The following is a 14,780-nucleotide window of genomic DNA, read 5'->3' on the forward strand; positions in this document are numbered from 1 at the left end:
GGTCCCCGGCGACAGACATCACGGCTCGTACAGCCCAGGGGAGGGATGGAGCTGAGATGGACAGGGAGGGAGACACCGGCTTACGACGTCAAAGGAGTACAGACACACACACAGAAGGAGAGGGAGAGGGAGAGGACAACCAACCAGACTGCCAATTCCCTACGGTCTACTGAAAGGAAGCCTAAATATCAATTTATCTCAACACTCTCCATCTAGCCAAGCCAGTGAGGGATTTGTTTATTTTTATATCATATTCATTTGAAAAAAACAAACGGAGCATCTGTCAGGAAAGAGCAGGGGGGAAAAAACAACAAGCTGGTCTAGAAAAACACGCTCATGCCGAATAAAGGACCGTCGCTGGATGTTACTTGTGTTGTTATAGGGGGGGTGCAGGCCTAACTTGTTACAGGATTCAAAGACGCTCTTAGAGACAAATGAATTGAATAATTGAGCTTTAATAACTAAAGAACAGCGGGGGGAAGAAGAAAGGCATCCACTGATTCCGCCGATTCTTTGCCACGAGCAGCACCACAGGTATGATTTTTTTTTTTTTTAACTGTTTGTTGGTTTGTGTTTTTTTGTCAAATGTGTAAAATCCTGTGCGGGTCATTGTTGTTGTCACCCACGTCTTGACAAAGAGAGCGCAGGTCTCCAGCTGTGTTGACAGACACACTGGCATGTTTCTGTACGGGGCTTGAAGATAGGCGGCCTAGACCGAATTCAGTGCGAGGAAACATTGTGTTTACTATTTACAATGATGTGACTTGAATTTTTTTTTTTTAATTATCTTTATCTCGGCAAATACAATATATCTTAGCTCTGTAGCCATCAATCATGAATATTAATTCCAAATGTCAGTGTAAAGCCAGGAATGTGGAAGTTATGAGATTACATATTAAATTGTATACCATTCATTTTTATTTAGGGAAGCATTTTATGCAAATAAACACAAAGCAGTGGCTTCAGAGGTGTGAAATTATGTCAAAAAATATTTTTAGTTGTTTTCAAACCCCTCTAAAATAAGATTACATCACTATTCCTATAGAATTTATAGTTCTTATAGCTCTCAAAATGTATATGTGACAGTCAACAATGAGTTCATAGTAGAATTACGTTACTTACCAAGCATTTTCATCCACTAATATATCAATTTAATATTCTGTATAGTAGCAGTAGTACATGTGTTTCACTGCGAATACTAATGCATTCTAGTTTGATATCTGTGTGATATACTCCTCAAATCTACCACAGGATTAGGTCTGCCATATCTCAGAGGGTGTAGAAACTATTATTTCAGCTTCCCATTCCCACTGAATGCTCCCATCTGCACCTCCATCCCCGGCCTCCTGTTTGCACCTCCTGTGCAGTGTGAATTTAAGCCTGCAGGCTCCTGTCTGCTCCTCCTGACCGCCTCCACTCTCTCTCTGTGTGTGTGTGTGTGTGTTATTATTCCTCCCCAGACTTCTCAATGAAGGAGCCTGACGCAATCAAGCTCTTCATCGGGCAGATACCCCGAAACCTGGAGGAGAAGGACCTGAAGCCCATCTTCGAGCAGTTTGGCAAGATCTATGAGTTGACGGTGATAAAGGACAAATATACAGGGATGCACAAAGGTAAGGGCCGAGAACTGTTTACTGTTGGAGAAGATTCTGTCTCAGAGCCCAGTATGATGTTGATTTAGTATTCATTATGTCGTGGCAAGGTAGTAGTGAGAGCAAAACATGTCATTATAATAGCTGCTTCTATATGTCTTCCAGTTATGACTGACTTCCCATTACGTATCAGTGAGGCTATTCCTTATTTAGCTGTTGTCCCTCTGGAGCCTCTTTAAGGATCCCTGTGAGGCCAAAAACCCGATGTTTAATGCACAGTTGGTGGAAAGTTTGTGTCCTCACATTTCCATATATTTTAGTCATGGTTTCTGTTCTGGATTACACTGAAAAAATAGCTTTGACTCATCTTTAAAAATTGAGGTAATGACTCATACTAAATCTTTTCAAGTTGAATCAACATAATCCTCATTAATCTCCATGGAAAAACTTAAAATCAAACAACAACTGTTTTACCGGAATTGGGTTAACTGTTTTAGTTTTAATAGGAAATTTCCTTTTCTTTTCTTTTTTGTTGTTTAGATATGACCACATATAAAAGTGCAGTATTGTTTTTTCACACTGCCATGCTTTGCAAGCTACAGTCTGCTCATTAAGAGCAAGTTGAATTTAGTGTCCTGACTATGAACAATAGAAAGAACCAGGGTTTTCTGCCACCGGCTCTTGGATTAATGGCCAACACGCTCTTGAACCGTAGACAGTCTGTTATAGGAAGTCTTACTGGGGAGCTCACTAACTCTATTCCAACCACGACAATGTTGAAAGAAGAGGTAGATATATTGTTGAACATAGTGTAAAACACAAATTAACACATAAAACACACATTTTTTTCATGACTGTGTCACCCCAGTGCATGCTGGGAGGTTTCCATTCACACCTACCTCATGATGTTACAATAGAAATTGAAAGACAATTGATTTTAGGTAATTTTCGCTAAAATCTTTCAGTAGTTGTTCACCAACACCAGCATTTCATTTAAATAAGACATAACACTTTGGTGAATCTCCCAAATTAAAAATCATACGCTACAAGAATGAGCGAATAATTTTAGACTGTTAGAATTAATAAAATATACAGAATGAACCACACTGTTATCATTTTTTTCACTCCATAGAGTTAATTACCATTACCAGAGAGGTAGTTATCTAAGATCAATCTTAGAAAAAGTATTTTGTCACTCCGTAATTGGTAAAGTGTTGGTGTCAGCCGTTACAGCTACTGTACGTCAAGTGGCGAACAGGTTTCTCAAAAAATCCCCCCCCCCCCAAAAAAAACCCCTCCACACAGTTAAAATCCTGTTTGACAGATGGACTTAAGTTGATAAAGTGATCTAAGCTAAACAATGATCCTTACTGTCATTTCTAATGCAAATATGAGCACAGAAAACAAAGGCTTTTATAAATCCACATAAACCATCAGTCATTTGGGAGACGTATAGGGCCAGGTGGTATCAGTCCTCTAACACCTATAACACCTATTCTGCATACATTTACATATTCATGATTTGTGGGAGCCCTAAAGGTTAATGAAGGCCTTTCTCTATTATGTGGGACTGCATACATTTTGCTTGAACAGCGTGATATTAAATACTCATTCAGACTGCTTGTGTCTGAATAGTCTCCAGGTATTATGATTTAATAATCCCATAGATCCAAATGACAGTTGTTCATTGTTTTTTTTATTTTATTTTATTTTATTTGTCTGTTTTTATGCAGTTTTAGATACATATTGTTAATGATAACCCAATAAAAGGTGCAGCATTTTTAGAAATTTTAAAAACATAACGCTGGCCTCATATTGTTGTTAAATAAAACCAGAGCACATATATCAAATGACATGTTTATAATAGGATAATAATGTTTCTGCCTACAGGCCTTCAGGGCAAACGGCCAATTAAGATTAAGTTACAATAACATGGCACTCCCAACAATGACATTATATATAGCTTAAGATTCGGACATTAAAAATACATACACTTATAGTTTGCTGATCTTCTACCATTTGTCTTTGTCTCCAGGATGTGCCTTCCTGACATACTGTGCGCGTGAGTCCGCCCTCAAAGCCCAGAATGCACTGCACGAGCAGAAGACACTACCGGGGGTGAGTGTGGCGCTGTCTTTTCGAGTCCTCAATGTCCCACATGTATATAAAAGGGGGCAGAATAACTGGCATGCTAGGCTATCTGAACCCACCGCACAGACGCACGTGGACACACAGTGACACAGGAAAAATTAACCGAGTTTGACATATCGGCCCGACTTCCCCCTTTAGCTGATATGCTCCAATAAAGGTCAGAGGCTGCACTCCCTCTTATGTTTCATATGTGATGCATCCAGACATATCCATCCAGTTAAGGCATGAGTCATCTTGCTACATGTCATGGGTCGAAAGAGACAGCTATGAGGCTCGCTGCTGGAGTGACTTTGCCAGTTCTTATTCTCTCTGATGTTTCTCTTCCTTTCTGTGTCTCCGTCTTTCTCTCTCTCTCTCTCTCTCTCTCTCTCTCTCTCTCTCTCCCTCCCCACCCTCTTCTCTCTTTCTATCCATCTCTCCCTCTGAATTCTAATCAAAGTTAAACCTAGCTTTATTAGCATAGCCAGGCAGCAGGTGTGCTGCCAAATGACATTTCCAGAGCTAAATATGACATGACAGCCGCGTCTCTATAATAACCGACTATATGAGAGACAAGGCGACAAGGCAAGGAATTACTGAGACAGAGTGTGCTCCCAGACTTGCTACTGCTTCCTCTTTTACTAACAAGGCTTTAACCCTGTTTCCTTTTGGTTATTTTTGTTGAAATCTACATCATTCACTTCTTTTTTTTTTCCCTCTCCTGAGTGGCAGCTCATGGCCATAGTTTTTGAGGGAAGATTGAGGAAGCAGATAAACAATGTATGCCTGCAAATAATGGTTGTTTACAGTATTGATGCAACATGTCAATCTTTTTTTTGATAATCGATTAAATGGCTGACAAAATATGCTCGTAAGTTCTCAGAAACCAAGATGTAGTCGCTTGTCTCTGTTCTACCAACAGTCGAAAACCACAGAGATTTTTCATTTAACTAAAGAAAACCAGCAAATATTCACGTTTGACAAGCTTGAGTCAATTACTTTTTTTTTTTCGTCATGTTCGCATAAAAGATATAAAGATTAGTCGATTACTCAGCAAGTATTTTAACACTGATTAATAGTTTGAGTCATTTTTCAAGCAAAGAGGCAGAACATCCTCGTGTTCCTGCTTCTCAAATGTGAAGCTTTCCAGCTTTTCTTTGTCTGGCTTGACAGTAAACTGAATATCTGACTTTTAGGCTGTTGGTAAAGCAAAACAAGACGTGTTATGGACTCTCACACTTTGGGCTCTGGGAAATCATGATGGGCATTTTTCCCTCCTTTTTGGACATTTTATAGACAAATCAGTCAATTGAAAAAATAATCATCAAACTAATCGCTGATGAAAAAAGATAATCATTAGTTGAAGAATTAAAACAGAATCAAATTCCAGCCCTCACATTTTGAGAAGCTTGAACCAGCAATTTTTTTCTTGATAAATGACTTGAAGGGTTACTTGATTATTTAAATCATTGATGGTAAATTTTCTGCCGATCGACTAGTGATTTCAGCAGTAGAACAGTGTTGTAATGGCAGGCAGGGGGTTACTGGGGGATGTAGAGACAGTTTGGAGGAGCAGGCTGTTATTAGGGTGGCAACAAAAGAAATCCTATTGTTAGCGTGACAGTAGCGTGACCTTCCTGACCTCACGTAGGGGATCAGCAAGGCCCAATGCCCCATGGCTAAAGCCCTCTTCCCCCTGTGTTTCTACCCCAGCAGCTCTCCTCCTCACAACCTCTTACCTCTAAGCCGTGTGGAACAAGCTAAACCCTCCTGTGTTCTCTCAATCCTTCCCTGCCCTCCCCCTCCCTTGCCAAAAGAAAAAAAAAAAAAAAAGACGAAAACCATCTTATTAGCTCCATACACGCCCACATGGACAAGAACTGCTTCCCACCCCTGCTACCAGCTGTGGTGTAATTGTCATCTAATTGCACCTGCACTGCCAAAGAATAATTAACTTTGGCATCTCATGGTCAGGGCAATACAAAAGAAATAACATGAAAGCAATTATAGGACTGAGAAGAGAGAGCTAAAATGAAAGCACACCTGAATGTAGAGAAAGCTGAAGGATGTCATTAACACTTGGTGCTGCTTTTTTTTTTTTCCTTCTTTTTTTTTTTTTTTTTTACCATTTCTCCTCTCTGGGAAGTAAGAGTTGGACTTACTGCTTTTTTTTTTTCTCCTTGCTATTTCACTGATTTTTTTTCTCAGCTAACAATGGAAAAGAAGAAAGAAGGGAAAAAAAGAAAGAGACAGAAGTCAGGCAGGGGCGAACAGATGGTTGTATCGGAGTGGCACCTGGCCTTGTGTTTAATTTCAGGTGAGAGAGTCCGTCTCTAAGTGGGAGGGGGAGGAAGAGTGTCAAAAGCACATTCAGCCAACAGCGAGGAAGGAAAGTGAGAGAATGGTGGAGTAGGGAAAGGCAGACAAAAAAGGCAGGAGCAGTAAAAACAGATTAGTTCTGAGAGGAAGTGTGGAAATGGAGGTTGGGAAGAGAGAAAAAAAAAATGTAGTGAGCTGTACTCTCATTCTGTCCTGCTTGGACATCTCGTACTCTTGTCCCCTCTGTTCTTATCGCTTTATCTCTGTGCTGTCTCAGGCCAGTTCGTCTGGCCTCGTCAGCTGTTGTGAAGCTCACAGAGACAATAACATCCAGTTATGTCACATTAAAAGAAGCCATTTTACACAGCAGCCTCCAAAACCGAACTTAGATTTCAGCATTTTAAATACATATCAGTTTGAATGAGCAGAATCATTGAGTCATGTAGCTGTTTGGCTATTAGAGCTGAAACAATTTGACATGAGAAAATATGAATCTGCAACTAATTTTATAATCCATTAAGCATTCAAGTAAATTTTCAAGATCAAATGGCTAAAAGATTCACTGGTTCCAGCTTTTTATATTTACATATTTTCTGGTCTTCTTAGGCCTCTATGATAGTAAACTGAAGACATGTAGGTTATGGTCTGCAAGACATTTTGAAATGTGACCACGGGCTTTGGGAACTTGTAATGAGCATATTTTGCTATTTTTCAACATTTTAGAGACCAAACAAAAAATAATCAGTCAATTAAAGGAAAAGGTTTGACATTTTTATAATTGCACTTGATTGCTTTCTTTCAGAGAGTTAGATGAGAGGATTGATACCACTCACATGTCTGTACAATAAATATGAAGCTGTAGCTATAGCATCTGGCTCTCTTAGCTTAGCAAAAAAAAAAAAAAAAACTGTAAATAGTGAGAAACAGCTAGCCCGGCTCCGTCCAAAGGTCTCAAAATCTGCCCACAAGCACCTCTAAAGTTCATTGATTAACATGTTATATCTTGTTTATTTAAGAACCGCACCAGCTGTCTCTCCTTGTTTCCAGTCTATATGCTAAGCTAAGCTAAGCTATGCTAAGCTAAGCTAACTACCTGCTGACTGTAGCTTCGTATATCAACGGACACGAGAGCAGTAGTAATCTTCTCATCTACATTTCAGCAGTATAGCATGTAAGTGTATTTCCCAAAATGTCAAAGTTGTGCTCTTATCAATAAGGAGCAGAACAGTTAGCTGCAGCCCTAAAGCTCATATCTGCTTCAGTGCAGAGATAATATATCGTTCCTCATCAACACTCACTTACTTGAATTAATATTTGCAACAACGCCTCACAGTTTTTAAAAATGCAATAACTATTTAATAGTGCGAATGTGCCCAAGTGAGAAAGTAGCTGCGTGTGTGTTTGGTGTGTATTTGCATGTGCAGCGGGGGAAGGGAGGGCAGGTGTTCACACTAACAGGGTTTAATGAAGGGTGTGTGCTTTTGTGTGTGTGTGTGTGTGTGTGTGTGTGTGTGTGTGTGTGTGTGTGTGTAACTGTCTGTTTGCTTTTGTGTGCATGTGCTTCCGTGGAGAGTACACATCAGAAGATATGGATGCATGGATGGATGGATGGAAGTTCTTGGGTTTATTATGAGCTCTTCTCAGGTTTCTTCATTCACTATCTGCAATGTGTGTGTGTGTGTGTGTGTGTGTGTGTGTGTGTGTGTGTGTGTGTGTGTGTGTGAGAGAGAGAGAGAGAGAGTGAAATCTGTGCTGCGAGGCCTTCTGTGTTTAAGCTGCCCATATGAGAGGAAAGAGCCCTCTTTGAGTGGAACATCTGACTAAGCCTGACATTTACTCAGCCATAAGGACTCAGACAGAGCAGACAGAGGGGTTTTATCAATAGTCTGAAATAAATGCATATGCTAAATATAGCCTAGGCTTTTTACACAGGATATGAGATGGGAAGTTGTAGTGCCAGAATGTTGTAATTTGTGCCCTTAATATCTGAGCAAACGTTCTGCTCCAGATACACATGAGCTATGACCAGTTGCAGGGTGGTTTTAACAGTCTCTTATAAACCTGTTAGTGTTGAAAACTTAATCAATCTTCGCATTTTTGTCTCTTTTTATAGACATGAAGACAGAGAAGTTGGTAGAAACTGACACTTCATGTGTAACAAGGAAAAAAAAAGAAGACAAAAACACAAAGTAGAGGACAGATTTGGTTCACTGGGGCACAGTGAACATGCTATTTTGAGTATCTGACAATAAGCAGATAAAGCGGGGCCTCCATATGTAGCTTGTATTTGACGTCAATGAGTTGCAGGGGTGATGATGGTAGCAATTAGCGCGCCTCAGAGCAAATGTGTTCACTGGATGAACATATCTGGCATCGATTCATTTACATGTGCATGCATATCAACGCGCTATGGGGACGACTGACAGCACAAAAAGGGCCCGCTCTCTGTACGTCACTCTGGGGCGACTGTAATGATGAATGCAGATTGGATTTACAGAGGTGGTAAATGGGTGTGAATTAGAGAGAAATTGGGTAAATGAAGGAGGGGTGGGACAATGAGCGAGGGTGGGGGGAGGGAAGGAAGAAATGAATGAAAGTTTGACATAATGAACAGTGGGTGGCGGTGAGGGTGGAGGGGGTTGGAGGTGCATTGAGGCAGTGTGTTTATCAGCTTAAATACAGACATCTGTTACTGAGAAATAGTGTGTTTCGGGGGGTTGGGGTGTGTGTGTGTGTGTGTGTGTGTGTGTGTGTGTGTGTGTGTGTGTGTGTGTGTGTGTTTGTGTGTGTGTGTGTTTGTGTGTGTGTTTGTGTGTGTGTTTGTGTCTGTGTGTGCGTGCATGGTAGGTGAACACACACAAAAGTGGAAAGGGGCTCTGCTGCAGGACTGGTCATAGCATGAATACAGGCAGTGGAGTTAAAGTTTGTAAACCATGCACACATTAAAAAAGTAAAGAGAAAAAAAGCATGCACACAACCACACACACACACACACACACACAAACAAACACACACACACACACACACACACACACACACACACACACACACACACACACACACACACAAACACACACACACACACACAAATCTGTCCATGATTCAGTTCTTTTCCCCCTGTGCTCCACTGAGTCGAGTCAAACACTTGACATGAATATGTAACAGCCAGAAGAGACAAAACAATTGAGAGTCAACTCCAGTGTTGTTAGAAATTTACTCTCTGATATTCAGTTTCCCCACTTTGAGGGATTTTTGTTGGCTGACTGAATGTCAGCTTCGTCTCGATACTGGACAGACTAGTGAACCCTGTAGGAGGAGGAGGCATCACTGGGAAGCAGCTTTGACACTGAAGACTGAATCATTGATTAAATATTATTGAACTGTACAAGCGTGTTGCTGTCAGTCTCTTTGTGTTTGATTGATTTAGTGACTGGCTGAATTCAGGAGACGGTAGAGTTTCTCTCTCAGCTTTGTGTGCTTACCCACCCATGTGTGTGCGCATCTGTGTGTGCATCCACGTGTGGAAACATTAACAGACCATACTTGTGCATCTCTGTTTTTTTTTTTGTTGTTTTTTTTGTCCCTGCCTGTGATGCTTTGTTCCAACTCTTTGTGCAAGCTCACAATCATCTGCGTCTGTTAATCTCCTTTTTTCCTGCCTTTTTTTCCAGTGTTTTTTTTTTTTTTTGGCCTGTGTATACCAATTTCCACCTGTGCTTCTTCTTTTCCCCCTGGTGAATTCACAAGTGCGTCCCAGCGTAAGTGCATTTGCGACGAGGAGGTGGATGGAGAAGCGAGGGAGCAAAATCATCAGAGACGGGAGAGGAACAGAACAGTGAGGGGAGGAAGGGAGGGAGGAGGGAAGGCGGGAGGTGGCAGGTTGATTACGGTCGCAGGTCTCGTTGCCTGGAGACGGCGGGGACGAGGGATGCCAGGTTGCTTGGCGACCGGCGCGATGCAATGACCAGCACTGTGTGATGGAGCGGAGGGGAGGCAAAGACGGTAAATTGTCTTTGTGCCCCCGCCACCAACACCCCCCACCCCACCCAACTACACCCCCACCCCCACCCCCCCGCACACCCACCACAACCACCACCTCCAACTCTGACTCCCTGCTGTAAATGTTCTTGAAAGAGCAGGGGAGATGGTCTGTGCTGATATATTTACCATTCAGAGTGGCTGCTTTTCAGAGCAGACGAGCAGAATGGATTGAAATTGGGAGTGAAAACAGGCGACAGAAATGTGTCACCCTCACACAGCAGCAGCCTGCTATATAGACTTAACAACACTGGCTGCATTGAGCTGAGAATATAGAGATTATCATCTGCTCTGCAGGTCATTATAGGAAGGCGGAGGAAAAAAAATATCGTCATCAATGTGCTTTACTCACTCCGACTGTAAACGATCCTCTATCTAATACACATTTATGTTGCCGTAGTAGATGCGTTTACACATGGAGCGAGTGCCACTCCTCGGTGCGTATGGACGTTGATGGCATGGGGGGTCATGCATTATGGCGCAGGGGTCGAGCTGTGATTTGATTGGATAATCTATGGATTTAATATCTCATAATCCTTGCAAAATCCCCCGCGGCATCACAGAGCGAAAAGATTAAGTATGTGTAGATGTGTGCTCATGTTGCTGTGACCGACAGGAGCAGACAGAGCGCGCGCGCTTGTGTGTGTGTGTGTGTGTGTGTGTGTGAGTGTGTGTGTGTGTGTGTGTGTGTGTGTGTGTGTGGGAATAATGTATGTGTGTTTAGTCTGAGGATGACTGTATGCAATATCTGCGCTGTGTGATTGGAGGTGCAGCGCTGGGAGAGAAAGAAATCAAATAGCAAGAACACAGTGGTAAAATGGGCTGTTGATCAGGCAGGTTTTGCCTGTTGTGTTGTCTGTGCACAGTATGGGACTGTTTTTGTAAACAAGCCTAAGAGAGAAAGGGGAGGGGAGCAACAGGAGGAGGAGGGGAGAGAGCAAATTACTGTAAAGTGTGTGTTAGTGGTTTAGGCTTAGAGGGAGATATTTTTCTCCCTGCTTCTGCATCTGCTCTCGAGGCAGCGCCAACATTCAACAGGCACAAACGCTCCCTCCATCATCCTTTTTTTTTTTTTTCCCTGTGTCTTTCATTTTTCCTTCCCCTCCTTGCCCCCCCTCCCTCACCCATCTAATCCCTCTATCTCTCGACCTAGAAGCACCCTTTGTCCTCCTCATTTGTTTTTCACCCTTCTCTTCCGCACGTCGCTCAGGGCAACCTTGTTTACCTGATGTGGGGTTCTCATCACCGGGGTTGTCATGACGATGGCCATGCGAGCGCGGTCTTCGTCAGAGCAGCGGGGCCGGTTGCCGTGCCGATCTGAAGTGGCACAGCCTTGATGCCTCCACTTCTCACTGTTTTCCCTCTTGTATATTCTAATTCCATCTCCTGAGCCATCTGCTGCGCTTCTCCTTATCACCACCACCACCACGGCCTTCACTGTTTGTCTTCCTGCACTGAAATATGGGCCATGGGATTTTTTACAGGCGTCATTCAAACATGGGAGCAGTCAAAGATGCCACATTAAACTATACTACCGTGAGGTTGGAGCATCAGCTTTCAATCCCTAGCTCCACTCTGAGATATTTCACTGTGAATTATCTTTTATCTTTGCATCAGAAAAGTCACTGATCTAATCGGAGCCTGGTTTAGATTAGAACTGGATCTGAAGAATTTATATTGTAGTCAGTGTACAGCACGTACACAGGACTGTAGCAGCCGCAGAGCACACTGAGATATTGTCCTCAGTATTAGGTTTTAACAGCTGGAGGGTTACTAAATGTAACTCTCACTTTTTGTACTATACTGAGTATGAAAAACCCCACATGGAGGGGTGTATGTGAAAGCATGAACTCATGCTTAGAGGTAGGCTATACGTCACATCCCTTGATGTATGTGACCATGCATTTTTTTTTTTTGGTGTGGTTAAAAAAAAACTGTCCCAAATTAACACATATTATCAGCAAAAGAAAAAAATATAATGGATCTTTAGCCATCAGTTTTTATTTAAGTTAATTAATTAATACATTTTTTGTTTAAAGCTGCTTTCTTTGCCTCCATTCAAATCCTTATACCATATTTTTTAACAAAATGTGGAATCTACCTTCAAATTAAGTTATTTAAAAAACTGAGAGAGCGTTATGATTTAAATAGATGTGACACAAGGAGAAACAAAATGTGGAAATGATCAAATAGTAACCACAGACCTTAACATAAACAAAGAATGGGGGACTCAGCAGTGGAGTTCAGTATTTCTCAAATTCTGTTTCCGGCCCTGCAGGATCCATATAAACACCATTAGATAAAAGAGTGTAGATGAATAGAGTTACATGCAGTTTCATATTTAAAACCCCTAAAATAAGCCTAAAACATATGCACAGTCAATGTTAAGTGTAGAGTGAATATATAATATTGCACAGTGGTAACTAATACTGTACTCTGCACAGGTTGCTACGCTGTAGTTGACGCACTATGCTGTGGGTGTAGATAACATGAGCAGTGATTGGTAGAGTGGTAAACAGTGGACAAAAGACAACGACTGGACCCTCTTGTGATAACAAAAGTGATATTTGTTGAGAGCTTTCAGACAAAGCACCTTACAACACCATGAGTATGTGAATTTTAGCAGGTGGGCCCAGTCGGGATGTTGTTATCTTCACGATTCTTTATGCCAGGACAAAACTTTATTTATACTTTAATTATAAATTAAACTAAAATTACTATTCACTGATTGCAGGAGCAGACCTCCATCTGCTTGAGTGATTGGAAGATGGTTTTGAGACTTTGCCACTCCATCCACTCTATCATCCGATTAATTGGTGCAATCAATTGGATGCTCTCGGTGAGGAGACACAGGGGCCCTCTGCAGCAGGTGTTGGTGGTATTTCAGCTGTCTGTTGGGTATGGTGGCGGCGTGGAGACGACGGTGTTTGTGCATGCGGCCATGGCGGCAGGAGCGCGACCACGGCACCGATCAATAGTGTCTCCTGGTGACCGATCGCAGCAGATCAATCAGTGACACAGGATCAGTGACTGGCTGAAATGTCACCAGCTCCATAATTAAGACCTTCATTAAGCCACAGTTAACAGAGTGTCACTCAGTTGCTCTCACCTCGACTCCTCACCTACGTCACCCTCTCCCTCCCTTCCTCTCACACACACACACACACACACACACACACACACATACACACACACACACACACACACACACACACACACACACACACACACACATCCCCCACCTCCATCCTCTCCTCCATATGCTCCTTTCCTTCCCCTCAATCCCTCTCAATCCCACCCTTCTCGCTTTTTCCCCTTCTTATTCGTTCGTTTCTTTATTTCATTCAATAGCTTTTTCCACAGTCTTCGTGCTCTATACATTTGAAAGTCGAGGCACTGACGTGTGCATATTTTCATATAGGGGTTTTGTTAAGTAATAGAGAGGACAATTGTGAGGAAGTAAAGAAAAAATTGGATTTCATCAGCTTGTCTTTTGATGATTTATGAAAAGGTCGTTTAATCTGTCTCTGTGTCGCGTGTGCTGTACTTTTTCTTTGTGATTCTTTTATTCTTTACCCCCCCCCCCTTCTAACCCTCTATACCCTCGTCTCTCTCTGCCTCTCCGTCAGGCTCAGAATCTCTCACTATTCTGATGCTGTGTGCTCCTGTAATCCAGATTAGCCGGCGAGTGTTCTTAATCTTATCACTTCCCCAATCCCGCGTGGGTGTGTGCTTTTCCTGGTTTTGTGTGATAGGGGGGAGAAGGAACGATAGACGGCGGGATTAGAGCAGATTCTGAGAACACCTCGGACCGAAGAGGTGGAGAGACAGAGACAGAGAGAGAGAGAGAGAGAGACTGTACGACACTGTCAATGTAATATCACACATATCAGTTTCATCCGCTGCTCTGGAGTAGAGTTGGTAAAAAAAAAAAAAAAAAAGGAGAGGAGGAAATTATTGGGGCAACGTAGGCGGCTGGCACACAGGCTAAATTCAAAAACATCCGTACATTCATATATGTGTCACTATTACATCAGTAAAAGATGGGTTATATGAAGTCATGAATATCATTTCCATCATCTACGGGACAACAGTGGCCACATTTTTGATTAAGTGCCGTTATCTATCTTTTTCCTGTTTTCTTGTGTCCTATATTTAACCTCCCTGTGCCATGTGGCCTCTGTCTTTCCAGATGAACCGCCCAATCCAAGTGAAGCCGGCAGACAGCGAGAGCAGAGGGGGTAAGAGACACCTGTCCCCCACCCAGACGCACGACACCTGTACAAACAACAGCACCTTCACAGTGCACACGATCGAAAAAATGTCAATCAGCGGGTGAAAAAAAGAAAAGCGTTTGAGAGCAGACCTTAAGAATGTGCGACATCTCAAAATGACACTGACAACAACACAAGAATCAAGTTGGTGCCTGTTGGTGATCAAGGACATTTTAGAGAAACAATAAACTGCAACAACAATTTGCATAGAAAACATGCGAGGCTTCATCATCCCTCCGGCAGATTAATGTTTTAACAAAACTACTGTATTAGATTCAATTACCCGTTAAAATGGCTGTTTTGTTGCTGACAAACTGCACCTGTACATCACACGCTGTGCGCTCGTCTCAACGCCGTCAGAGCTGCGCTTCAGTGCTGGGTTTGCACAGCAGTTTTTTTTTTTTTACAAATGCCACTGAAGGTCCCT

At 42.2% G+C, this 14,780-nt stretch overlaps 1 protein-coding gene across 3 annotated transcripts in view; it reads left to right on the top strand.

Moving 5' to 3' along the window:
- LOC111223153 (CUGBP Elav-like family member 3) overlaps positions 1-14,780 on the top strand; it is a 27,260-nt gene continuing 12,480 nt past the window's right edge. For all 3 annotated transcript variants that reach the window (XR_002665160.1, XM_022747182.1, XM_022747183.1), the window contains exons 1-4: positions 1-534; positions 1,461-1,613; positions 3,628-3,710; positions 14,272-14,320. Coding sequence is in view for 2 of the 3 variants with exons in the window: in XM_022747182.1 (XP_022602903.1) it covers positions 1,469-1,613; positions 3,628-3,710; positions 14,272-14,320 (277 nt within the window). In the remaining variant the exon portion in view is untranslated. The remainder of the gene's footprint in view (positions 535-1,460; positions 1,614-3,627; positions 3,711-14,271; positions 14,321-14,780) is intronic.

This window comes from Seriola dumerili, unplaced genomic scaffold (genome assembly GCF_002260705.1).
Source record: "Seriola dumerili isolate Sdu_G_001 unplaced genomic scaffold, Sdu_1.0 BDQW01000110.1, whole genome shotgun sequence".
In the NCBI taxonomy this organism is placed as follows: Eukaryota; Metazoa; Chordata; class Actinopteri; order Carangiformes; family Carangidae; genus Seriola; species Seriola dumerili.